The sequence below is a fragment of the Periplaneta americana genome, chromosome 9 (genome assembly GCF_040183065.1).
Source record: "Periplaneta americana isolate PAMFEO1 chromosome 9, P.americana_PAMFEO1_priV1, whole genome shotgun sequence".
Lineage (NCBI taxonomy): Eukaryota > Metazoa > Arthropoda > Insecta > Blattodea > Blattidae > Periplaneta > Periplaneta americana.
Window position 1 is genome coordinate 10,054,842 of NC_091125.1, and position 27,275 is coordinate 10,082,116.

The 27,275-nt window shown below is 35.6% G+C and overlaps 1 protein-coding gene across 3 annotated transcripts in view; it reads right to left on the reverse strand.

Moving 5' to 3' along the window:
- LOC138705771 (trehalase-like) overlaps positions 1-27,275 on the reverse strand; it is a 138,004-nt gene that overhangs the window by 51,912 nt on the left and 58,817 nt on the right. For all 3 annotated transcript variants that reach the window (XM_069834403.1, XM_069834402.1, XM_069834404.1), the window contains exons 5-6: positions 20,330-20,460; positions 2,854-3,137 (exon numbers count right to left, since the gene is read on the reverse strand). In XM_069834403.1, coding sequence (XP_069690504.1) covers positions 2,854-3,137; positions 20,330-20,460 — 415 coding nt within the window. The remainder of the gene's footprint in view (positions 1-2,853; positions 3,138-20,329; positions 20,461-27,275) is intronic.

Sequence of the window (27,275 nt, forward strand, 5' to 3'; positions counted from 1 at the left end):
AGGAAAGCTTTCGTGTCGTTTCAATAGCTCAGACGGTAAGACTTCTGCCTGTTGTGTAGAAGAGAGCGAGTTCGATTCTTAGTCTACATCAACGACTTTTTTGTCTAAATAATGTTGAAATAGCTAAGTAACGTTGAAATAGAGTTTTACACAGTTCTGAGATTAAGTGTTAATGATCACAGATAATACAAAATTAAGAGTTATAATATTATAAACGTTAATCTAGTGAATGCACTTATATACACAAACATATACAATGTAAATGCATATATATTAAAAACTAACAATTAAAATGAAATTTAAAAAATATTCATAAGCCACACAGGCAAACTTTTACAAAGGTTTAGAGTCCGTAGGCTATGTCATTTGCTGAGTAATTATTACAATATTTTATTAGTAGCTTTCCCATATGTGTAAGAAATGCACTCGCACAAAACACTTTTTGTTAAAAGTGTGGCTTTGGATTATTTCATTCTCACACCTTCAGTTGATTTTAACTATTTTATCTACGTGTTTCCAATAGTGTTTAATTTAATGTGCAATCAATTTTATTCATGTTATGATTGAATATAATAGAAGCTGATGGCATGTGGACAAGATTTTAAGTTAACAGGTCTCTTTTTGGTTCTTATGATTATTGTTTGAAGAAGAATACTTTTAACTTCCAAGTAAGATTTTTTTGACGGGGTTCAGCCCACTTGTAAGACCCAGAAATTGGGCATAAATTATTCCATATTTTTAGACAAATTAGACAGTCGAGGAACTCTGAAGAAATTAATTACACCTCAATAAAAAAAACGTTTTACCTTGGATCGAACACGAGACGTTTCGGTTATATAGTGGAACCGACACGCTACTATATGAGCTACCGAGACAAGACAGTGACAGCACCAGTCCAGAATGTAGATCCCATAGCAGGCGTTTGACATTCGGTACAGAGAAGCAATGATATTTTGTGACTCGAGCTATGTTGTGAAATCGTGGCCTTAAATGGCTATCTTCTTCGTGATTCTTATTCTGGTCCTTGTCCTTGTTGTGGTCCTTGTATATGTCATGGTATTTATAGTTACGTCGATATCGAGTGAACCGCGCTGTAGAACTTTAACTTCCGACGACCAAGAGTCGTCTCATTCCTTTTAAGGGTAACTGTACATAAAACACGATGCCAATCAACGTGTTAAGTACAGTATACATGAATAATGAAAGTGAATATGGTAAATTGCTTATGCATGTATTTGGCCTTCCTTTTTGGAGCCGTGTCAAGCAGGAGACGTTTTGCATTTTCATCCAACGGTAATATTTTTAAGTGACTATTTAGTTGAAAACTATCTCTCAGAAGAAGGAACACTCCCCCCAAGAACATGGGCAAACAAAACGTGTGATATTGCTCGCACAACAAATTCATGAAAGTCATTTCACAACAGAGTCAATTCTAATTTTCATTCTCCTCACTAAAAATTTTGAACATTTTTAGAAACACTGAAAGACTTTTAGAGGAAAACTTAGGCTACCTAAAAATCAGTGAGATGAACGAAGTTATGCGAAGAAAATCCACAGTCAGCTCAGTGCTGCAAAAACATCAGAATTCCATAAGCCATATAATAACAATTTATTCTCACACTACTAGTATTTTAAACTTACAGCCTTTTTAAGCAAACCTGCAGTGGAGTAGTTGCAAAGAATATCGACTAATACTATACATGTACCATTTTTTATTAACATGCAACACTTTTAATCACGTCACTGATACAAAGTGAATGACTTTCGACGTAACGTATAACGTAAATATTGGTTTTTATCACTGAGAGTCGTAAGTCTTTGAAAATGGGAAGGGAAATGTTGCATTAAATTCTCATTATGTACAGTCCGTGGCAAAAATTTTAACTTTCCATAGTACATGATTGTGGCTCAAAAGGAGCGTCTAACTTGGCTCAAAATATGCTAAAAATATGCTGTTTTCGTTGTTTCTGAAAGAACTGTATTGAACGATCTAGATTTTTCGTAACGAATGATTTCAATAATAATTTAAACTTCGTGAGTTCTATTTTTATTATTTTGATATGTTTGCATTTTGATAAGCGGAGCTACATTTTGGGAGTTATTTTAGAGGATCTTAATTTATGAGCATGTCTTTGCAATTATTACGTTTATAACTTTTTTACATTGCCGTACGCAGGAATAATATTTTTCTAATCGAATGGTGGGCAGCCGAATTTGTACCTAGTTCTTTTAGCAGCTGTTAGACGCTGCCCTTTGTACACAATAGAAGACAAACTATCTAGCACCGTATGATGAGGAAGATGATGATGGTGATGATGAGTACTCCTAGAAAACTAACCACCAAACACCGTCTATGTCCATAACGAATTCCAGTCAGACCCGCCGGAATTCGAACCCGGATTACCGACGCTCTAGCCATAGTAGTAATGTTTGTCAGTTATACTGTTCTCCAACCAGGAGATAAACCGTGAAAGGAATGTGCTTACTATTGCGTCATCTATTGGAGCGAAGTAGATAGATAATATTATAGTTATAATGTCAGTTTAAAAATCATGCGCTCTCCTGCATATGTTATTTCCTGTATGGAGGGATTAAAAGAGCAGGAGATTAACAGTGAACTAATTTTGTAACTAGGGTAGTATAAAATCTGTAATCAGTGTTATAGTTTGTGCTTTGAGAGATAGCCAATACAGATACGAGTACCCACGTGTGTGACCTTATGACATCTTATGACATCAACATTCATTCACAGCATCACCCCGCTTCGTTTCATTCCCTGGAGACTTTCTCGTGGTTGGAGTACAGTATTCATAGTGTCGAAATATGCGATATGTAATTAAAAACATTTCTTACAAGATTGTAACATTTTGTCCACAAAGGTGCAAGGTTGGATGGATAGAAGTAATTTCTTGATTTGTTATTGAGGATATCATAATCAAGCCATGTTCCTTGTTCTTCACACCAATGTACAGCAGCCACAGCAGCCTTAAACTGCTCTGCAAGGTCATGGTAATATTTAGTCTTGTTGAAATCATATATCGAGTTGTAGAATTTTGAAAGTAATGCTGCATTCCAGTACAGAAATGAGTTTAGATCTACTGGGATTATGTTTTCTGTCTCAATATTGGTCAGATTTCCTGAAACATTAGAAAGTACATTTCTGTATTAGTTATTACCAGAGTGCGAATTAAGATTTCTGAGGAATCCTAGATAGAGAATACCATACATAAAATTATTATTATCCTCATTCGATACAGCTCAACGCTTGGTCGCACTGAGTTGCTTGTCTTGCATCTTGATAATAATAATAATAATAATAATAATAATAATAATAATAATAATAATAATAATAATAATATTCAGAGCAGGCTTAAGATAAGTTATGTAATTCCTAAGTTATTGATTGTTCATTGTTCTCAGTTTACCAGTGATGATAATACATCAATATTATTTTCTTTGCTTACTTTATACTTTATAATGTAGTTATACTCGTATTAAAACAATTATATTTTGCGAGGGGGGATAGAAGTTATCCCTGGCAGGGATGTTAATATGGATTTATGAGAGGAGGATAACTTTCCAACTGGGAGGAAATCCCCCCCATCCCTCCGTTAATTCGCACCCTGTTTATTACTTTATTATTATTACTTTGACTATGATATCTATACTTAACTATTTTCATTTATTTTATTTTGTATTTTTCATTTATATCTATATCGGTGTCTTTTATTTAGGTAGTATCTATTTGTCAGTTCTTTTTTTTTTTCTTTTTCTCATTTTCCATTTTAATTTGTATTTATACTTGTATCCTGCATTTGTATCTGTTTCATATGCAATTCTATGTTTTTTTAAACAAATATCTGTACTGTCTATTGTAATTGGGGCTTTGCCCTGTTATAGGTATAAATAAATAAATAGATAGATAGATAGATAGATAGATAGATAGATAGATAGATAGATAGGTAGGTAGGTAGGTAGGTAGGTAGGTAGATAGGTAGATAGGTAGATAGATAGATAGATAGATAGATAGATAGATAGATAGATAGATAGATAGATAGATAGATAGATAGATAGATAGATAGATAGATAGATAAATGAGTGAATAAATAAATAAATAATACAAGTACAGAGAAAGGTTACCTGTACATTTGTATAGAAATAAACATCTTTAGAGTATATTTTAGGTAATATCGATATACAGAGGTTCATATTACCATTGTTATAGGTGGTAAGAATAAAATATTCAAAGATAGGCCTATAATTTTAGTTACCGATATGCCATAATATTGCTTATTATTTTCACATTAACATTTTGTTCAACAACTTACCCAAAATTCATGTCAAGCAGAGATGATGGAAACTTTCCACTGTTGACTTTGAAGCTCACAGCCAAGTGGGAGGGCGACATTATAGGATCTGTACTTCACTCTACGTATAACTCAACATACAGGTTATTGTACCGTTTGTGAAGAGTTGACAACGTAATTCAAGCAGAATTAGTGCCAAGCGTAGGCATTCCAGACGTCCCGTTTTACATGCGACAGTCCATTTTTATGAATTTTGTTCTGATGTCCCAACAAAGTCCAACCGGGACGCAGGCGCGGATACAAGGGGGGGTCTGGGGGGCTATAGACCCCCTATCATTTCAAAGACTTTTTTTTATTTAAAATATAGGGGAGAGTCGGGTAGTATCGGACATCGGGTAATATCGGACAGTGCGTTTCTTTCATCAACCACCATATGGTAGTACCTGAATGACAGGGTTACGTTTCTCTATGCGACATCACAGAAACGTAACCATGTCAATCAGGCATTATCATCGTGTGGTAGATAAAAGAAACTCACTGTCCGATATTACCCGCTGTCCGATACTACCCGACTCTCCCCTACAAAGCTTTATTTTTTCATTCATATAACTTATATGATTTCTTCACTCTCTAAACTTCATATTATTTTGCTATTTTACTTTCGCATACAAACTCTCTACAGTTCGCAGTGAATAGATCAGGTAAGTGGTCGAATTCCTTAGGGGTCGTTACCATGGGGTTTAACAATAGCTCGGACTTCGGAACGGAAATCTAACTGTAACCACCCCTACCACACTGTAGCTAGGCCGCTACCAATACCTTTGTTATCGTACTTTACAATAGCCACTACATTCGACTTCTGAATTGAGTCGAGAAGTGATCAGTCCTTACAGGTGAATTATTTAGTGTAACAGTTATAAGAAATTATAAAATGTCGAAACGTAAGTTTCAAACAAATATCTTACAATTCATCAAAAAGCCGTGTGGTGAAGTGAAAGAAAAGTGCAGTACGGATGACAATGATACAACTGATGAAGAAAAGTGTATGCCTGTTAATACCGTAACAGTGGAATCGGTTATGTGCGGTGAAAGTGATGACGCTAGTTCGACGACTCATAATGTATTAGATATTGGTTGCTTAGTGGAAAAAGAAATATGCAGTGACGAGATAGAATACAAAGCTCTAACAAATCCGTGGGTTCCAGACGAAAAATATCCATTTCCGAAGACACTAGAATCGGGACAGTCTAGACAATTTCAGCGTGAGTGGCTTAAAAGATTTCCATGGCTCTCTTACAGTAAGAAGGATGAAGGTGTGTTCTGTCACGTGTGCGTTTTATTCGGACCTAAAGAGGGAGGGCGAAGCAAAGTCACGTTATAGAATTTAGTTACGAAACCTCTAAGAAAATTCAAAAAGGCCTCTGAAATATTCAGGAGACATTCAGAGAACAGTTATCACAAAACTGCTCTCTTAAAATGTGACAACTTTAAACGAGTGTTTGAAGGTAAGGTAGAGAACGTTCTGGTTCAATTGAATAATGAAAACAGTGCGCAAAAACAGGATGAAACTTGTCCCAATAGTAAAAACAATTATTTTGTGCGGCCGACAAAATATTCCATTAAGAGGACACAGGGATGATGGTGCGATTGACTTGGAAAGCGAAAATAAAAACGAAGGTAATTTCAGGGAGCTTCTAAAATATCGCGTTGATGCCGGTGATCAGATTCTGCATAGTCATCTTAAAATTGCCCCCCAAAACTCATCTCTAACAAGTAAAATAACGCAAAACGATCTCATAAACTGTTGTGGCACCATTATTGAAAAGAAAATTGTTGAAGAGGTAACCAAAGTAAATATTTTTCTATCTTAGTAGATGAAACAACCGACATCAGTTCCAATGAGCAACTATCATTATGTGTGCGATTCGTAGACCGAGAAAAGTGTTACTTGCATGAGGAATTTTTGAGATTCGTAGTGGTGCAAGATCTAAGTGGAGAGGCATTGTCAAAAGTTGTTTTAAGTGAACTGTGGGACTTAGGTCTAGACATTTCGAATCTTCGCGGACAAGGTTTGACGGCGGTGCTAATATGTCGGGGAAGTTTCGCTGTGTCCAAGCGCGAATTTTAAAAGAGCAGCCTCTCGCATACTATATGCACTGTGCCTCACATTGCCTAAATTTGTCACTTTCAAAATCGTGCTCTGTTCCCAGTGTTAGACAAACTGTAGACACAGTAGCTGAAATAGCAAAATATGTTAGGGAGTCTAGCAAGTCTACATGATGAAAGAAAAAATTAGTCAAATATGTCCTGAACACAAGAAAACGAAAATAAAGACCTTGTGTGAAACAAGATGGATTGAACGGCATGACGCAGTGTTAAAATTTTTAGACATTTTCTCCGCAGTTATATCATTCCTGGAAGATTTTGGATCCTATGGTACAAAGGCATATTTGATGCTTAACTCAATTCTAAAATTCGAATTCATAATTTCATTGCATATTTTAGCAGAAATATTTGGAATGACACTGTGTGTTTCGCGGAAGCTACAGAGCCCAAATCTCGAACTAAGTCAGTGCTACCAGATGGTTGAATGTGTCATGAATACTCTTCAGGCCTGCCGAGATAATAACACTTATAATTTTCTTTTTGAGAAGGCTGTTACATTGGCTCAATCTGTAGACGTAGAAGTAAATGTACCTCGAGTTGCATCCAGACAAATCCATCGCAATAATGTTGCGTCTAAGTCTCCTAAAGATTATTACTGCCTCAATGTATTTCTTCCTTTTCTTGATCACCTTCTAAGCGACTTGTCAGTACGATTTTCGCCTGGTAGGCACAGCCATGTAATTAAACTCCAATCTTTGATTCCTAACTTTTTACACGATCCTGATAAAAATATCGATGTCATCCTACAAGCTGCAACGATTTATGAACAGGATCTGCCAGGAACTATTCCAGGGCTTAGTGGAGAGCTACATTTGTGGTTTCAATTTTGGAAGGAGCAAGAAAAAAAAAACCAGACACAGCTATAGAAGCTTTGCTGCATACTAGGAATAATTTCTACCCCAATATAAGAGAGCTGCTCACCATATATGTGTCATGCCAGTGACAACTTGCACCGCGGAACGGTCATTATCAACACTGAGACGTGTGAAAACCTACCTCAGATCGACGATGGACCAGGACAGACTGAATGGTTTGGTATTGCTCAACATTCATCGTAACATTGACGTAAGTCCGGACGAAGTCATAGAACTTTTCGCAAGAAAACATCCCAGACGACTTCAGCTTCGTTAAACTGTAAGTAACATTTAATCGACTTTCCATTCCAGTCACCATTTCCTTAAGAATTAGAACTAACTGAAGACTTAGAACCAAAGAGTGACAATATTGTTGTGGTTTATTTATTTGTTTTTAATTCCATTGTTCTGTGTTATGATTATACTACTGTATTCATATGTTAATTGAGGGGTTGGGTCCAAGAAAGGCACTTCTCTCAAATGCAAGTTTTGAGAAAATTGATGTTGAAAATTCAAACCGTAATAATGTTATCTATGCACGCCTTTACATTTTGGGTACCGGTACTCCTGACCTCTTTATCACAGTATTGAACTACAACTTTGTGATCATACGCACAACAGATCAGAGAACACAATAAAGCGTTTTACTCAAAAAGGGCACATTCTCTAAAATGCCCTTCTTGCATCCAGCCCCTCAATTATTATTAGCCCCCCCCCCTATTATTAAATTCTAGATCCGCGCTTGCCGGGACGCTAAATGTCTCGTTTTTCACGAAAAGAGCTGAATGCTTACCGGTAATTCTTAAACTCCCGCCTCTCTCCAGACCTCTTTTCGACAGGAGTATAAATTTTGCCTATGTCATTTTCTTACAGTCAGCTTGTAATATTTTCAGAAGCTATATTAAGTACTGAAACAGATGAATCAACTGGTTCTGAGATGATGGAGGTAGGCTGGTAGAAAAGCTCTTGTTGAAACTTAAAGACTCTGTCAACTTAAAAACAAACAAAGTGGTATTCAAAATAAAGGTTTTGATTAGAGAAATATAACAGTGAAAACCGCAAGTTTCTGCTATGCTCCGTTCTCTCAAAACTGCGTGTATAATTATACCACAGTCTATTAGACTGTGATTATACACCAGCTGTAGGCTAGTCATGACGTCACAACTCCAGGTAGTTAACTGCGATTCTTCCTTAGAGCTTCACTCAGTAACGTTTCGTACGGTGAAGCAACTAGCGTCTTATTATTTTATATATAAGTTTGTGTGCTATTCTATCGGAAATGCCTCACTGTCGTGTTTTTGGGTGTTCTAATACTACAAACACAAATATTCATGTATTTCCTAATCGCCAAAGATCACCGATTAGATTCAAAGCGTGGGTGAATCGAATAAATCGGCGTAATTTCGAATTCACCCGGAATTCCGCCGTTTGTTATGAATACGTCACTTCAGAAGATTTTGAAATTAAGTCCCGGCTTAGAAATGAACTTCTGCGTATCAAAACAAGTAGACCGGTTTAAAAAAAGTGCAAACCCTTCTTTAAAATTGAAACCGGATGAAATTAATGGACGCCATTAAAGTCAGAGAAAAACTGGTGCATATGTAAGGAACAAGATTATAAAACAAGCAATAGACTAGTCATTTACAAGTTCATGCAGCGAACTTTGTGAGACAGTAAACGAAGAAGCAGGGACCAGTGATATCCAAGAACAAACAAGTGATGATGCCGATTTAAACACACATACAAATTGCAATGAATTAGGTGTGCAGTGTGGGCTGGGAAGTGAAATTTTCAGGGGTACTTCAAACTGTGAAATGAATATGATATGTATATGTCATTTTGTGAAGCGACTAGTAGCAGTACTGACGAGTGCACTGATTCCATAGGAAAAGCGGTTTTACCAAAATATAACAATTTAAAAATAGACAAGAGTGCTGTATTTTTTATTGTGTGGGTATGTTTACTATCTCTGTTCGCCTTTTGTCCAATAAAAATTTTCGATGTGCATATTGATACAAATTTATCAATTAAAACTTTGAAAGTGTTAAAAAAATGCAGTTTGTAATAGATTTTTGAAATTGATTACTTTTTTTCTGGTCGAGTTATCACTAACATTGAAACAATTATAAATTGCCAAGAATATGTTTATTGGAGGTAAAGTTATTAAAACCTTATAAAAGGAGAAATAATTGTTAAAAAAATGTAAAAATTAAGATAATTTTTTAAATTCTGAGTGTTGGTTGCAAAATATAATAAAATGTGGTGAATTTTTTTAAATTAAAAATAATTTCTAGTTAATGAAAATACTAAATTTCCCTTCTATCAGCAGTTTGAAAGTTTCTGTACTCATTGTCAGAGTCGGGGTATTCGCAACGAATTTCTTTTATTACTCATGAAGGTATGACTTTTCTGTTTACTCTTCCGAGGGGATTCCAAGAATTAGTCCATAGCGTATGTTCCTGTTATTTACCTCTCGTAACTCTTCCCTTTCAAAATTAGACTCCGTCCTCACCATCATAACATGCCTAGCAGTTTTCAACGTGTCTTGTTTAGTACAACAGCATGAAATGCATTATGAAATGTACTCATAATACACTCAGCACTTTCCTTTACATATATTACCATTACACTTTCACAGCAACAGAAACACTCTTGATGAGTTGCTGAAGAACCACATTCACCAAAGAAATATCAGTCCGTAGTTCCTAGCCGATCTGTATTCTCACTGCTTTCTTCCCGTATTCTTACAATTTCACCTTTCCTGGGCTCAAATTGATACGGCCTGATTCCAGCCATGATTCGTGGAAATAACTATTTCACATAAGACACGACACCATACACCAGAAACTTACACTAATAATAGGAAGATACTAACGAGGGAAGAAGCTTTCAATTACCGTATAAAGCCCAGTTGTTGCTACTCACGACTGGCATACTCGCTAAGTGGAGTTGTGACGTCACTTTTATAACTCCTGAATTTTTAACTGTGGATTATCGCCGTTCTATTAATCGCACGACGCTCTGGTTTTCACAAAAACTAATCTCTACACCTATTCTGTCAGAATAATTTTCTACCTAAAAGTGCATTTTTTAAGTTGACAGGCCCTTTAAATTAAGAGAAGTAATCTTCATGAACAGTGTTTTTCTTAAGATGAAGAAGATGGAGGAAGGTGACTGAAAATATTTTCAGGAAAAGGTCAAGAATGACTCTACAGCCTGAGCTGACTATTCATCAGAGTGAATAGTGGACTGGTGCAGAAAAATGACTGGAGCTTTAAATGAATCGACGATTTCAATTGGGACAATGTGAGACAATCCTGCAGTATGCTAAAGGACACTCTTTCTGCAGCCAAGTTTCCCATCGATGAAAGACAGTGCATTTAAAAGTGTTACAGCAAGATGGCAGGAAACTTTTGCACACCTAACCAAGGAAACCTTGATTTATAATAAGAGTATTCAAATGGTGTTATTCTTCCGCTTGAGTCTATCTGATTCAAATATCCCCATTGAGAAGATTTTATCTCACATGAATATTTTGTGGGTTAAAGAGAAAAACAGTTTTCAACTAAATATTGTCAAGTGAATTTTGTTGTTGAAAATAGTTTGCAAGGATTTTATTTGTCTGTAGCTCTTTGATATTATATCTTATGATATAATTCTCTTGAAAGCTTTTCACTCTTTCGAGAAATACCTGGTCCTTTAACCTCCAAATTACCAAAGTCATCTGAAACTGAGAAGTGTGAGTGGCCCATGAAATGAACGAGATGTGCGTGATTTTACTGGACAAGCACGTGAGGAAGCTGGAACGGTCTTCCATCTGCCCGTTACTCTCATCTGAGGAAGATAACTTTACTATCGGGCAATAGAACTGCTAACTGTTGATCTCTAACAAGTCCCATGCCAATTCTGGGGACTAATCATTAGACAATTATAAAATAAGCCTAACCAATAAGTGCGCCTTAAAACCCTCAAAATTTAAATGTAAACTCACATTATATGAAACTAAAATAGTCCTATTTAATGTATATAGGCTACATTCAAGTGTCTCGGTTTTTTATTTTGAAAATCTGGGATCTCTAGGCAAAGAGTGAAGACAAAGCATTAGTGGGATATTTCCAAAGAGTGTTTCTATTCACGTTCATTTCATTAAAACATTGTACAGGAGAATCCATATAAACCTTTAGGCCCACATTTTAACAAGTTAGAACTTCGATGTGGAAGGGAGTGTAAACTTGAAATTGGGTTTTATTATCGTAATGGCTCCGGAAGAAGGAGTACATGGTTGAAATGACACGACTGTTGACTGTTCATTATTGCCTATTGTTGAAAAGATGGATAATGATAAGTTAGTAAACATGTAGTATTCCTTTGTGCCGCGTGTTTATTTGGCTAAAACTTTCTTGATTATAAAGTCATTGATTTAAATACAAATGACATAATGAAAGGAGTTGGCTGTGCGTGATGTCCCAAGCAAGGAAACAATTTCTATCGTTTGTAAGAAAGCTGGGAAGAACCGGATCTTTCCTCAGTGATAGTGACGAACATAGGTCTGCATTGGCTGAAAATCGTGTAGATGATGGTCGACAGCGTATAATCCGTACTCATCACAGAAATCGTTGTACTGATTCATATACATCTTGGAGGGCAGCAAAGCAAGCGGGCATACGGGTTACTAACTTTTCCAAACATTGCGTGCAGTGTCGAAACTTGCACGCCAGTGAAGGTTTACGGAGCTCACCAAGCGTCCTACACGGTTTTGTACATTCTGTATTTTACATAGCCTCAAAGGAAAGAGTCTGGAAAGATTAGATTCGGTGATTTGGGGGGCACACGTTGTTTAAAATCTATGTGAGCACCGAAAAAGATGATTACGAGCTTCATGAACTCGTTATGTGTAGCTTGTAGAGCCATCATGTTGGAATTAACCAGGTCGATGTCCTCAGTTTTCAATGAACTCCATGAATATGCGACAGTAAACCTCAGTGTTTATTTTTACATCGAAGAAAATAGAGTCAGTGATTTTTAAGGCAGAACTGCGCACCAGATATCAACCGTTTCAGAATATAATGGTGTTCGATCGATGACTTGGGGACTTTTGTCAGCCAGTATCTGATGTTTTGAGAGTTGATGTAGCCTGTCATAATAATCCATGCTTCATGCGAAAACCATGTTATGAAGAGAATTTCTGGACTTGACAAAAAAAATAATCTGGAACCATCGACAATATTGAATTCTCTTTTCCTTGTCTGTTTTCTTCAATTGTACTGCATGCACACTGTAAATTTATCTTTTGAAAAGGTGGAACAATTTAAATACCTTGGAGCAACAAGTTGCCAGCCGACGATAGAAAACCAAAGATGCGAAAACAAATGAATAAGATGTATAAACAATTGAATGCTCTTTCATATTTAAGTATAAAAATATAGGGGTGCCATTTGAAATTTCGAAGTGGGGGAGACTGGGATTGGGGGGTTAAATCTAAAATGCAATTAAGCCTGGTTTCAGACTTCCCTCTCAATATCTAAATTGACGTGTTTTTTTTTTCAATTGAATTCAATTTAAATAATTAGTTACTTAGATTGGGAAGTTTTGAAATGAAAGCCCTGTATATTATATATATAGTCTAATTCAGTTCTCCTTTGATTGGACACAAAACAGAGGCGTGTACAACACATGCTTAACTAAAACAGAGAGTAAATACAAGCTTGCCATTACTCACAAACAAATAGTAAATAACAATAACAACTTTTACGGGATATTATCATTTGCTTATATACAGTATACCAGTTGGAATGGAATGACATTTACGGGAGGAGGACACTATGGCCCACCACTGCGACCTGTTACGATCTATTGCACTAACCCTCAAGCTAGGCGCATTTCCAATAGACACGGCAAATCAGACAAGACTCACGCCTGTAACTGCCTGCCATCAGGCTTGGGTTTCGGTGCAGCTACAAAGCAAGTTAAGAGTTAAGACTGGCACATTCAGCCGGGGTTTTATAAGTCCAGTCCAGGCGGGATCCAAGAAAGCCTGCCTGTGTGCTCGTATTGTAGAGTGAAACAATATGATACTAGTTTGAAATCTAAGTTCGTTGGCTATTTAGTCACTTCAAACAATTTTTATTTTCTAGTTCAACACGTCAGAAAATTCTTGATTAAAGAAACATAGTTTTACAATTTATTGCACTACAGAATTTCACAAAATACTAAGATAAATATTAGGTATTTCATTTTTCTGCAAAGTGTATCTGACTCAAGAAATAATGGCAGATAAATCTTGAATAAAGAAACACAGTTTTACAGTTTATTGCGCTACAGAATTTTACAAAATAATAAGATAAATATTATAATTATATTTCATTTTCTGCATAATCTATCTCACTCAAGAAATAACGGCAGATAATTCTTGATTAAAGGAACACAGTTTTACACTTTATTACGCTATGGAATTTCATAAAATAATAAGAAAATATTATACATTTCATATTCCTGCAAAGTGTATCTGATTCAACAAAATACGAGTAGTAACATTTCGTAACTTGTGACTAGTTAAAAAAAAAGAAAAGGAGAGGAGAGGAGAGGAGAGGAGAGGAGAGGAGAGGAGAGGAGAGGAGAGGAGAGGAGAGGAGAGGAGAGGAGAGGAGAGGAGAGGGAAATATGTTGAAAAGACTTGATAATTATTATGAATATCAACGACTATTATAGAAAAATTTTCCATTTTAATTTTTTCCTTATCAACAATTAAAAGCCTCATGAAGACCTTTAAAGTGTAAAGTATTTTTACGTTCTTCAGAATATGTATTTGCTATTTAACTTCTGAGGGACAGATTTCTCTTTATTTATGAAGCTGAACGTTTGAAGAGTTTGCATTAAATTTATATTACTACGATGAAAAGGAAAGTGCAAGTAATTTATAACTATTGGTATTTAATGGATATTTTGTTGAAGAGAAATAGTTTTCTTTGTGTTTGTTAACGGTGGTACGTTTCAGAAGACGACAAATTATGTTTTCAGTAGTTTGTCTATATCTGCATGCTTCCTGTCAGATTTGAACGACTTGGTTGATATTTATCATGCACCTGAAAGCAGCACAGTCTGGCTCAGGTCGGCTGAACACAACAGTCCTTTCGGGTCACTATTAGGACTGTTTGACGTCACGTGCAACGACACTGCCTGTCTGCTTGTGAGGGAAGGTTGAAGGCAGGCCAGCGATAGCGTGCGTTAGCCCACTCACAAGGTAAACGATTATGGGCAGGCTTGAATGAAGGTTTGCCGGTCTCTAATTCCCAAACCCACACCAGCTGACTACACTAAGGTTCGTTGCGTACCCAGGTTTCGAGCAGGTAACTCCCCTCGTTTCTAGGTCAGCCCCCTTCGTACATTGCCAGCCGGCGATCGGGGAATGTTATGGAATGATGACGAAATGGAAAAATGGTGACAGAATGATGTAGATGCCAAATATGGGGAAAATGGGAGAACCCCGAGAAAAACCCAAACTGCGACCTTGTTCGCCGCAAGTGTAACAATGAATTTTTCAGACCTGACCGGGACTCGAATCCGGACCGCTTCCGGAGGTCTGACCAGTAAGCCACCGCAAGGGGACCAGCATACCAGTTAATATTTTTAATTTTATTGCATGTAACTCAAAAATAGAATATTCTGTTTCAATTCATTATTATTATTACTATTATTATTATTATTATTATTATTATTATTATTATTATTATTATTATTATTATTAGAGAATAGCTTATTTATTTCCGTTCATTAAACACACAAATCTAAGAGGAAATTGTATTTACTTATTGCAATTCCTTTATAGACGTTACACGTAATCATAGAGATTTGCTCAAATTTCGTGTCACGTATTTTGTAATAAAAGCTACCGTGAACATATTATATGAACTTTCAAGATTTTCGTTTTTACACGACTTATTACCGTTAACGACTTAAAATGGTCATATTTCGTTCGACATCGCTGACGTTGGCCACACTAACCTAATTTGTCATTTCTACATACAGTACAGTATACAAGCTGATTCAAAAGGTTGCGTACAAACGTAAGGAGCTTATAGAGGGGTCGAAATATAACAACTTTCGAATAGGAACTTATGATCTAGGAAGTAATCCTGGGTCAGTGCAAGCCTGGGAATGCAGGAACTACATAATGGACAATCCACATTCAAGTTAAGCAAAGATAACGTTTATTCAACACTTTTTTTTTTTTTTACAAAAGTTATTCAAATTGGCGACCAACACATTCAATACGGGCCTAAAATTTTCGTAGGAAATTCTGGAGCATTATACCAAGTAGGCCTATACCACGCATCTCACGAACCTCATCAAATGCTACATGTATCCTGGCGAGAAGTGTTTCTTGGTCGGGACCATGGGTCTCGTACACGAGGGTTTTGTTATGCCCCCAGAAGAAGAAATCAAGAAGGGTCAGATCAGGGGAGCGGGGTGGCCAATCAATTGAACCTTCCCTCCAGATCAAACGCCCGGGATATGTGTCATTTAGTATGTCACGTACTTGAAGAGAAAAGTGTGCAGGCGCTGCGTATAGTTGCATCCACATCTGACGACGCATGATAAGTGGTACATTCTCTAACAGTTCTGGAAGAATATGTCTTATGAAGACCTTGTACCTCACTCCATTCAAACGTGTTGGTAGAGGAAAGTCTTCATCATTTCATAGTTATCGAATCAAGTGCCTCGTCTGTAAGCCTACATCTGCAATGTAGTTTCTGAAATTCCCAAGCGTGCACTGACTCAGGATTACTTCCTAGATCATAAGTTCCTGTTGGAAAGTTGTATTTCGACCCCTCTATAAGCTCCTTTAGGGGGCACTAAACTTAAAAATTGGAGAAAAAGTGTCATAGAAATGAAAAATTAAATTCCTACACTAATTTACGTGACAGAACTAAATCAATATGCAGAATTCTTCCCCTATTCATTGAGAAGTCACAGTCAAATGCACAAAGCCAAAAAATAAAAAATGATAATTAAAAGTAATATTTCAATTAATGATTGATTAAAAATTGAAATATTTTTTATTTTGAAAAGTATTGGATCTAATGAGCTGAGATTTTGCATGTTACTTCCATGTGTATATTAAACTTTTTCTCCAAATTTGAAAAAGATTGGTCAAATAGGAAAAAAAGTTCCAAAATATAGTTGAGTATCCCCTTAAGTTTGTGCGCAACCTTTTCAATCACACCTGTATGAAATGCAATAAATGTCCTGAAAAACAGTAAGCGGAATTGTGAAGAACTTCCGATGAAAGCCATACTTTAAATCCCTAATAGCATGCAGGTTTTGGTGCTGGTGAAAACATAGAACTCATTAATGCACCGAGTGTTTCAAAAATACGCTTGCGAATGAAATATTTTATTATAAGTAGAAAATTAATTTAAGGATAACTAATTTTATTTCCTAACATTAAGTACGCTTGTACTGTTCCTTGAGTTCAGCTCCGAAAAGGAAGATTTATCTTCTTTTCGGAGGTTTTTTGCCGTGTATTGTTTTAAACGATGACTTGGCCAATAAGTCCCTACTATTAGTGAATGTCTAAATTCGTTAATAATGTTGTCAGAAGGCCTCAGTCATAGCTGCGAACTTGAAAATAGATGATTATGGTTGTTTTGATGGTGGTAACGATTTACGATTGCGATTGTGAAGGTTATGACTATGATATTAAAAATCTTCGTGAAATATACGGAATGTTAGAAAAATATAAACTTCAAGAGATGATTCCTCGCCAGATCTTTGGGTATCGGTTCATTTTATTTTGTGGTTGTGTGTTATGCTCCATTTATATTAGTTTTTTTGGCGTTACCCAAGAGTCTGGTACAACTGACACGTTCCAACTTTGTCAATGAATGATGTGCCGTTGCCTACTATAGACAGGCCATGTGGTTCGCGCATGACGGTGTATACGCCTATTTCCAGTGTGCGAAGTCACCTGGAGCATGTTTTCCGGTCGTTGTACTGGCCATGGACCTATTGCATGGTCACTCTGGTCATCAGAATTCAACCTGCTAGATTATTTTTGTTAGACTACTTGAATTGTATGATGTGTGGTGAATGTGACACTAGTCCCTGATGTCGATGACGTGCGAAGACGTATTGAAGAGGCATGCAACACACTTCGAGGGACGCCGGAGATGTTCGCCCGCGTCCATAGTGCCGTGCTCAGGCACACAGTGTCCAAGGTAAAGGGAAATATATTTCTTTTAGCATGAAATTGAAGGAAAATTACTGTACATAATGTTAAGGAACTACAGTATTCAAACACTTTTTCATTTAGTTCCTCATTAACAGTATTGCGAACTCTTTTTTTTCCCACTGCAGTTCTGTTCCCATGCATTTAATATTAAGATCCTATTGTTCCTAATGTTTGGAACTGTTGATTTAGGAATTCCAAACTCTTCTGAAATTTTCCTATTACTAACGCCATAACGCAAACGATCAGTAACTTCTTTCTTCCTTTTAATGATTAATTCCACCAACTTATGCTTACTCATATCGAGGAACTATACAAACTGCACAAACTGACTCTACAGGTAAACATCTCAACAGGGACTGATTTCCACATTACAGGCCTACTGAAATAATTTCGCATAATAAAGTTTACTGTTATTAAAAATAATGTCCCTTCATCGCATATTCAAATTTAGCTAAAGTACAGTTACAAAAAGGACAAAGTGGGTCATTCCAGGAAAGTAGAAAGAGGTTCACAGTCGCTGTACTGTACAAGGAAAACCCCATTTCATTCCACTGTGCTAATGGTCCTTGTAAAACACAAGGGTTCGATGAAACTCAACTCTAAATAGGTAGGAGAAATACACAATAGAACAAGAAAAACGTCCAAGATATAACTACTGTGTAGATAGATAGATAGATAGATAGATAGATAGATAGATAGATAGATAGATAGATAGATGGATGGATCGATGGATGGATAGATAGATAGATAGATAGATAGATAGATAGATAGATAGATAGATAGATAGATAGATAGATAGATAGATAGGTAGGTAGGTAGGTAGATAGGTAGATAGGTAGATAGATAGGTAGGTAGATAGATAGATAGATAGGTAGATAGGTAGATAGATAGATAGATAGATAGATAGATAGATAGATAGATAGATAGATAGATAGATAGACAGACAGACAGACAGACAGACAGACAGACAGACAGACAGACAGACAGACAGACAGACAGACAGACAGACAGACAGACAGATAGATAGATAGATAGATAGATAGATAGATAGATAGATAGATAGATAGATAGATAGATAGATAGATAGATAGATAGATGAATTTAATGTCATCCAGCGATTTACAGCCATAGACAACGTCAGAGTAGATATATATAATAAATGGCTACTACAATGTGAACAAATGTAAAAATAAAAAAATAAATATACAATCACCAGATAATCACAAAAACAGGTTAAAAGTTTTAAAAGAAATAGTATAAAATCAGGTTAAAATGTACAGATTTGTACAGATTTGTCAATTACATGAGGTTAAAACAAATAGTATCAAAAACGTAATATTGTAGATTGGATTTGCCATCAAAGTCCTTCTCACCATCCTTCTGAAAGTAAAATATGATGTGTTTCTTATATGCAATGGTAAAGAATTATAAAGTTTATAAGATATGGAAATAAAACTATTGCTTGTAGTACTATATTTGTACTTGGTGAAATATATGTCAAGTCTGGAACGGGTAGAATAATTATGAATGGATGAACAAGTAGGAAGATTATGCACATTACGCTTAACATACAGAAGGCAATCGAGAATAAACATTGACGGCAACGTAAGTATTCCTAGTTGTACAAAAAGTGGTTTACAATGAGTTCTAGAAGAGACACCACAAATAATTCTCGCTTCTCTCTTTTGAAGGATAAACAACTTAGAAACCGAAGTATGGTTGCCCCACAAAAGCGTCCCGTAACTTAGGTGACTGTAAATATGGGCATAATAAACTGTAAGTAAAAAATTATAACATAATGTTTAAGGATTCGTAACATGAAAATTCCTTTATTAATTTTATTAACAAGATATTCTATGTGTGTACTCCAGCCCAGACCGGCTTCGAGGTGAATGCCTAGGAATTTAACTGAGGAAGACAAGTCAGTAATATTTCTGTTAAAAGAAAATTGAATATCTACAGTCTTATTAGAGTTGATGCTAAGTTTATTGGCATCACACCAGTCTTTTCTCCTGAGCGATGTGTTGTCAAGCTGTCTTTTCATCGAAACATCATTATCCTGAGAAATTCCAAGTGCCAAATCATCAGCAAACATGGAAGTGTGAAGGCAGTCATCCTCAATGCTGGCTGGGAGGTCGTTAATATATATATATATAATGAACAGCACAGGACCAAGATCGGAACCCTGTGGGACACCAAACTTGACAGGTTTAAATTGAGACATTGCACCATTACAGTAAACAGATTGGTGTCTGCCTGTTAAATAAGAATTTAAAAACATAGTACTAGAGTTATTAAAACCATAAAATTTCAGTTTTTGTATGAGTATATCGTGAGAAATGGTATCAAAAGCTTTGGTAAAATCGTAAAAACGGCCTACCATTAACCTGGAGTTTTCTAAAACACTAAAGCACTTCTCCACAAATTTAACTATGGCTTCATGGAGTGTCCAGCTTCCAGGATTGAGGGGTGTCCACCATAGAGGATAAATTGGACATGTACAGGCATAGAAATTTGTTCGGTTCCAAAAAATATATGTCCAATATAATGAGGTGTCTAACATACAGAGATATCCAACTACAGAGGTCACACTATATTTTTGAACACTAACTAAGCTATAGTGACATCAGGTGGCTGTAACTCTGTAATGCGTCGTTATAAAGCATGAGTGTATAAGAACTTTCTTATGCATTTCTCTCTAATAAATCACTTCAAGTTTTTAATAGTAATAGTATTTTTCTAACATTTTGTATATATGTACGAATACTCACCTTCATTAGTCCCATTTAAGATGAACCATCGACTAGAAAAGTCCCATCCTGATTCTGCAGCAGATTTTATATTGATGTAGAAATCTTCTCTTTTCTGATCTGACATCTGTTTTGCAATATTGTAGTCTTCACTGTAATCATAATACTGTATTTGGATTACAAAAATAGGTTAGCCGCATTTATGAATACTGTTTTTATACTCGGAATATCAGGAATTTGAGTCTTTGCCGGAAAGGAAGATATAGATAAACGTTAATGTTAACTTGATTGCATATAAACATACCTGCCTCATTCGGTAGGGTATGTTACATACTGTAATATGATGGTAAATATATAATTTTACTGCACGGTATGTTATACTTACCGAATACAGAACAAAAAATAACCTAAGCTGTTGTAAAAGTGAAACTATATCGAAATTATGTTCTGGAAATATGACAAAAATTAGTTTCATCATCATAATCATTATCAATATTATCATGTCATCATCATTATCATAATCATCAACGTATACAATGTTTACTCTGTCTCAGGTGAGAGATATCAAAACCACCGACGTAGCTTAGTCGGCTAAGGCGCTTGCTTCCGATCTGCAGTTGCACTCGGGCAAGAGTTCGATCCCTGCTTGGCCTGATTACCTGGTTGGGTTTTTTCGAGATTTTCTCCACCCGTAAGGCGAATGTCAGGTAATCTATGGCGAATTCTCGGTCTCATCTCGCCAAACACCATCTCGTTATCACCAAGCCTATCAACTCTAAATAACCGAAAAGTTGATACAGCGTTGTTAAATAACCAAGTAAAAAAGAAAGGTACCAAAATAAAACAGGTTGCAAATACTCTTAAATATAAGTATTTTTCAATAGCGAACCTATGATAGACAATGCATAGTAAATGAATGAATGAAGAGGGAGGGAAATGGGAGAAAAAATTTTAAAGGTACGCGAAAATACGTCTTTTGCAAGGGAGTTGGGGCTGTGAAAACTGAAATGTGAGCTCCAAGTCTGTTGGCCACTTGTCTCACTTCAAGTTTCGCTGCTCCACTGATGCCTAGTGAACCTTCCACGAGAACTTGTAATCTTGTATCGGTACCGTACCGTAACAAGCGTTATACTTCTCTTCATGGCTTTTCAAAGTCACTATTCAGCAATCAATATATTTATTCCATCTCCTCTGTCACCTTGCCAGTATATATGCGAAGCCATCTTTGGCATGCGCTTCCGAACCATTTATAATATCTTCAGTACCATAAGCTTGATATGTTGAATTAGAAGCTTTTCTTACTTTTTTCAATTACATGTAATATAAAGAGAAAGTATTGTAATGCCACAGAATTCTATTTTGGATATTTTCACAGATACGCGTTTACAGCATCAATGATACAAAGGAAGTAGCTTCTGGAATGCTATCTTTCTGTTTGTAGGTCTATAAAGCGATTTTTTCTTAACTGTCGGAAGGATTTCTGTTCACATTTACTATCCGACAATTTATCTCATAAAAATGCACATGAAGTATAAGCATTTTTATAAAAAAAAACATTTAATTAATTTATTTAAATTTATTTATTTATTTAAATTTAAATATACAGAATAAAGAATATAATTACAAAACAAACAAGAGAAATAGAAATAAAATAATACAAGCAATAGAAAAAGAAGATACAGTAGTATTAACAAAATTTGAGACTGAATGAGCAGCGCTCGTGCTCGGTCGCAGTTCAGATATAATATTAAAATAAAAAAATAATAGTAATAATAATAAAAATAAATAAGTAAAATAAAATAGGAACTAAAATATAATTACAGCGGCAATGGAATTATATAACATAATATTAACACTAGAGAAGAATAATATCGCACGTGAAAAGTAGGACTAATATATATTTCAAAATTATAGAATACAAATATAATATAGGTTGATTAATTCATACACATAGGCTATAAATTTATTTAATCAAATTGAAGATATTAACACGTTTCTAATTTTCTTGTTATATGTTAGTGGGTTACATGTTAGAAGTTCTGGGTGTAATTTAGTTAAAGCATTGTACAACCGAGGGCCAAAATTAATGCTATGCTTTAGACCAGCAGATGTGAGACATTTAGGTTCTACTAATGTTGAATTAATATTTCGTCTTGTGTCATAATTCTGTGTCTGTAATACAAACTTATTACGATTTTTATGATAAAATTTTAACAGCGTATACTTATAAATTTGTTCAATATTAAATACATTAAATTCAGAATAAATTAATTTAGTTGGATAATCGAAACGTTTCTTCAAACAAATTTTAATTATTCGCTTTTGTAGTAAATTTAACGGACTGAGATTAATTTTTGTACTTCCACCCCAAACAATTATACCATATTGAATGATAGACTGAATAATGGCCAAATAAACATTTCGTAGAACTCTAATGATAAGTAGCATCGAAGATTAACGAATTTATAAATTGTTTTACGAAGCCTCTTACAAAGATAAGTAATGTGATGAGGCCATTTTAAATTCTGATCAATAATGATACCCAGATATTTGACATGTATCTGTATATCAAATAACGTAAGATAAAAAATTACAAAAAGTAAGTTAGTTTCATTTTGAATTCAGTTTACATAAAATGAAGTTCAAAATTAAATCATGAAGATTATTTCTTATCAAAACGTATGTTTCAGATTTATTACTATCTATAGACTTATCCTTACAATAGAAAAAATCTTCAGAAAAAATATAATGGTTTAAAGATATTAATTTACGAAAATAGAGCAAAAATGAATTTTCCTGCAAAATAACTATTATCTACCTACACACCGTTCCCCTAAAAATGTTAACACTTACATGCCGGGTAGTTCATGTTTATGTGATTATACACAGGACCTTTTTAAAATTGCTACATTTTCCGCTACAAGATTCAGCTTGCAGCAAGGACGAAAGTTTGTGGTGGATATGTTTCAGTCCTCCACAATGATTCACAAAAGATATGAAGCCTACTTTAACAGTGATCTACCATCTAGATCTAGATTAACCATTTACCACATTTATGAAAAATTTGTCAAAACTGGCTTTGTTGCTGACAATTACAAAGCGAAAAGCGGTCGATCCCTTGAAAACATAATTGTACAAGAAGCTTTCTTACGTAGCCCAAGTAAATAAACAAGACGATACAGTGCAAAATCTAGTCTCTCCAGTTCAATTATATGGAAAATCTTGAGGAAGAATCTTAGGATGCGGCCATATCATACGCAGACTGTAATGTTGACGATCTGCAGAGAGAATAACTGACGTCATTGCAGCAATTCCACAAGAAATGTGCAGCCAAGCTCTGCATACCATATGGGAAAGATTCCTGACATGTGTTGAACACGATGGTGAACATGTGGATAAATTTTGAAGTTAGTGTAGTATATATACAGTAAGTGTAAATCAACAACCATATAATTATTAAATTTTTTTTAGATGCACGCTGTATAATTATTTCTCCAATTCAAAATTTCTTCAGATAAAAATTGTAGGTCTTAAATTATATCTAAAATCGAATACTTAGCAAAATTATCAAAACCCTTGAAGTTATTAAAGTTATTAGAGGAGAATAAAATAGGGCTTAATTTTTTTGAAATTTTCCCTTAATGTAGAATACATACATGTGTTCTTTTCTAACCAAAACAATTTATAAACCAGGATCAGCATTTATAAAAGTATTAACTGTTTTTCACATGCTGCTTTCATAAAACTATAAAAACTATAAGTTGTCACTTCTCATATACGCGGGAATATGTTTAAATAAGATATAGTTTCTCTTGAACGGGTTTTTTCTCATTTTATTGTACGTTTCTTTGACAAGTAAATGAAGTACACTCTTTGACACGGAAAATGGTCGTTCTACTGTAGCGTGAATTTGTCTTAACTGTCGTTTGGGTTAGCGCGCGATACACACGGGAAAAATTAAACACCAAGGTCCGAGGATGAAGTCAAGTCGTATTAGCGATATATTTGTAGCCTATGACACGAAACGATATATTCCCTACAAGCGAGAGAGCTTTTTTTTTCGTTGCAAAGATCGGGCTTCGAATCTCTCTATGTAAAACGTACGCGTGTAAAGACATCGTACACGATTATTCCCGAGCTATTCCGAGGTGGGACTTAGTCTCTGAATAGCGACCAATTTCCATGTCTAAGAGTGTACTTAGAATCTCTTTATAAATCATTGACGCTTTCAAACATTTATTACATATACTTAATGTTTTGATTTGAGAGAGTATACTGCTGGTTATTTTTGGCAGCATAGAAATGCTTTCAGATTCTTAGAGCTATCATATTTTTACACTTTATCATTTTTCAAATTATTCGTAAATAGCAAAATTACATTTGAAGTAATAATACAACTCTAAAAGCTATTTTGTATAAATTTGTACAAACCGATACAGTCTATATAATCTATTTTAACCGTTAAAAATAAAGTCAGTTTTCTCATATTTCGAGATTATAAAATTTTTTTTTTTTTTGTGTGTCATACAAGGAAAAAGTTCATCTTGTTATGTGGCTGCACAGTGAATGGCTATTTATCTATTAATGACATTACTTTTTCGTACGAGTGTATAGAGAAAGTGTCGCGATGCTATAGAAAATTTATTTTGGGACATTTACTGAATAAATATCTCAGCAAACATGATAGGTACCGGAAATGTGACTCTTCGTATGCCTGGCCTTATACTGTAAGTTTGCGAGGCTGCGTATACGATTTCTCGTAAATATGCGTTCTGAAACTGTGAGACATATTCCCCTCGACAAGGGGCGACCCAAAGATAAATTTATTAAGGGGAGCTTAAAGACTGAAACAATGATTTTTCACTTTTAATTTCAGCCGCCACGTGGTCTAGTGGCTAGAGCACTGAACTTATCCTGTTCGATCCCAAGTATATCCCCGAGTTTTATCTGGGAGCTCCGAATCCCCTGTGGCATTCCAACAAATCTCCATCGACTCATCTCATCTCATCTCATCTCATCTCATCTCATCTCATCTCATCTCATCTCATCTCATCTCATCTCATCTCATCTCATCTCATCTCATCTCGTCCCGTCCCGTCCCGTCCCGTCCCGTCCCGTCCCGTCCCGTCCCGTCCCGTCCCGTCCCGTCCCGTCCCGTCTCGTCTCGTCTCGTCTCGTCTCGTCTCGTCTCGTCTCGTCTCGTCGTGGGGTGTAGCATAGCCCAGCCTCCTATGGTACACCTTGGGCAACGACTGTCTGTAAATTGGTCACCTCAAGTAGCCTATCTTCAACTGGGTGAATGACGAAAAGTCAAGTACCCACCACTAGTAAAAAAAAATAAATCAGGATATTATTATATAGTTCATTAAAATTATCAATTAGGTTCTTTAAATGACATGTTCTGAGGCATGTTAAACTAGGCCTACTTACCAATAATAAAATTTATCTTTATCGCCGTTGTCCTCAAAATGTTTTGAAAACTTCAATGTACCCTTTCTCAGCAACTATATGTCCAATTTAATTCAAATTTTGTAAACATGCAGTTAACAATATCAACTGGTAGGCTATACTGTATACGAACAAATGATCTCGTAAATGTTGTTACTGTTATCATTTGTGAGTAATGTCAAGCTTGTATTAATTAACTTTCTATTTTAAATGACGATGATTGCTTCGGTAGATGTTCGACCACACATAACAAAAAGGGTTTGGAATAAATGATATCGAAACCTTAAGACAAAACGATCGAAAATTATTGTTGTCCTATCTGGACGTCGAGTGGTATTTTATGATGATTCCATTTCGGAGACATTAGAAGCAAGCGTGAACTTTGGCGAATATCAGAACCATTGCCATTTTAATTACAAGTTTATTTTTCATGATAAAAATACATGAAGTGAATAATCTGTTTCATTTTGACTAAATCGGTATTCTATTTTGCTCATTTCAAACAAAGAACGAATATCTATTGATTTGTACTGAACATTTTTAAATTTAGTAAATTGTAAATTGGCTCGTAGATAATGAATATGAACAAATTCTGTCCAATAGTGTAAATCAATCGATGAATACAGATAAATGGCATACCACTTCTCGCTATCATATATGTTGAAAACATGTAATGTTCACAGCGAATTATTAATGATATAATGCTATATATTCAAAGTAGTTCCTCTATAGTTGGTTTATTCTCGATTTTTCGGCGTAAAAGTAAAGTCATCCTATTACAGGGCATGGAGTGCACAGTGCAGCGAGAGTTTACGGTTCCCACAGGCAATAATGGCAGTAGGGATGCCAGTGCACAACATCCTTTATTTACTTGGTTATTTAAGGACGCTGTATCGACTACTGGGTTATTTAGCGTCGATGGAGTTGGTGATAGCGAGATGATATCGAAGATTCGCTAAAGATTACCTGACATTCGCTTTACGGTTGAGGGAAGCCTCGGAAAACCAAACCATGTGAACAGCCCAAGCGGGAATCAAACTCACGCCCGAGAGGGACTTCGGATCAGCAGGAAAACGCGTTATCACATGAGCTGAGCTACGTCGGTGCCTTCCACTGTCTTTACACCCAAGAAAATATCCCTGGTACTCATTTTTGTTAGAGACTGAGTAAAACCCAGGAACATAGTTAGGCCGGAAGGATTAGATCAATGGAAAAAAAAAAACCATGACCCCATCGGGAATCGAACACACGACCTTCTATCGTTCAGCGTTACGCCTTAACAGGGACGCTAAGTTTTTCAGCCTACTGTAGGAGGTCACTATATTGTAATATTACTGCCAGAGTACGTGGATTTATTGTATCATTAAAACATTATACATTTAGAAAGATGAATTCACTTAAAAGCTTGTTCCTTAAACTCTTCTAGTAATTTAAAGTAAAGGATATTTCGGTACTAAGTCATTACCTACTGAATAGCTGTATCTCCAATTTATAAGAAGTTACATTTGAGCGATAGCCT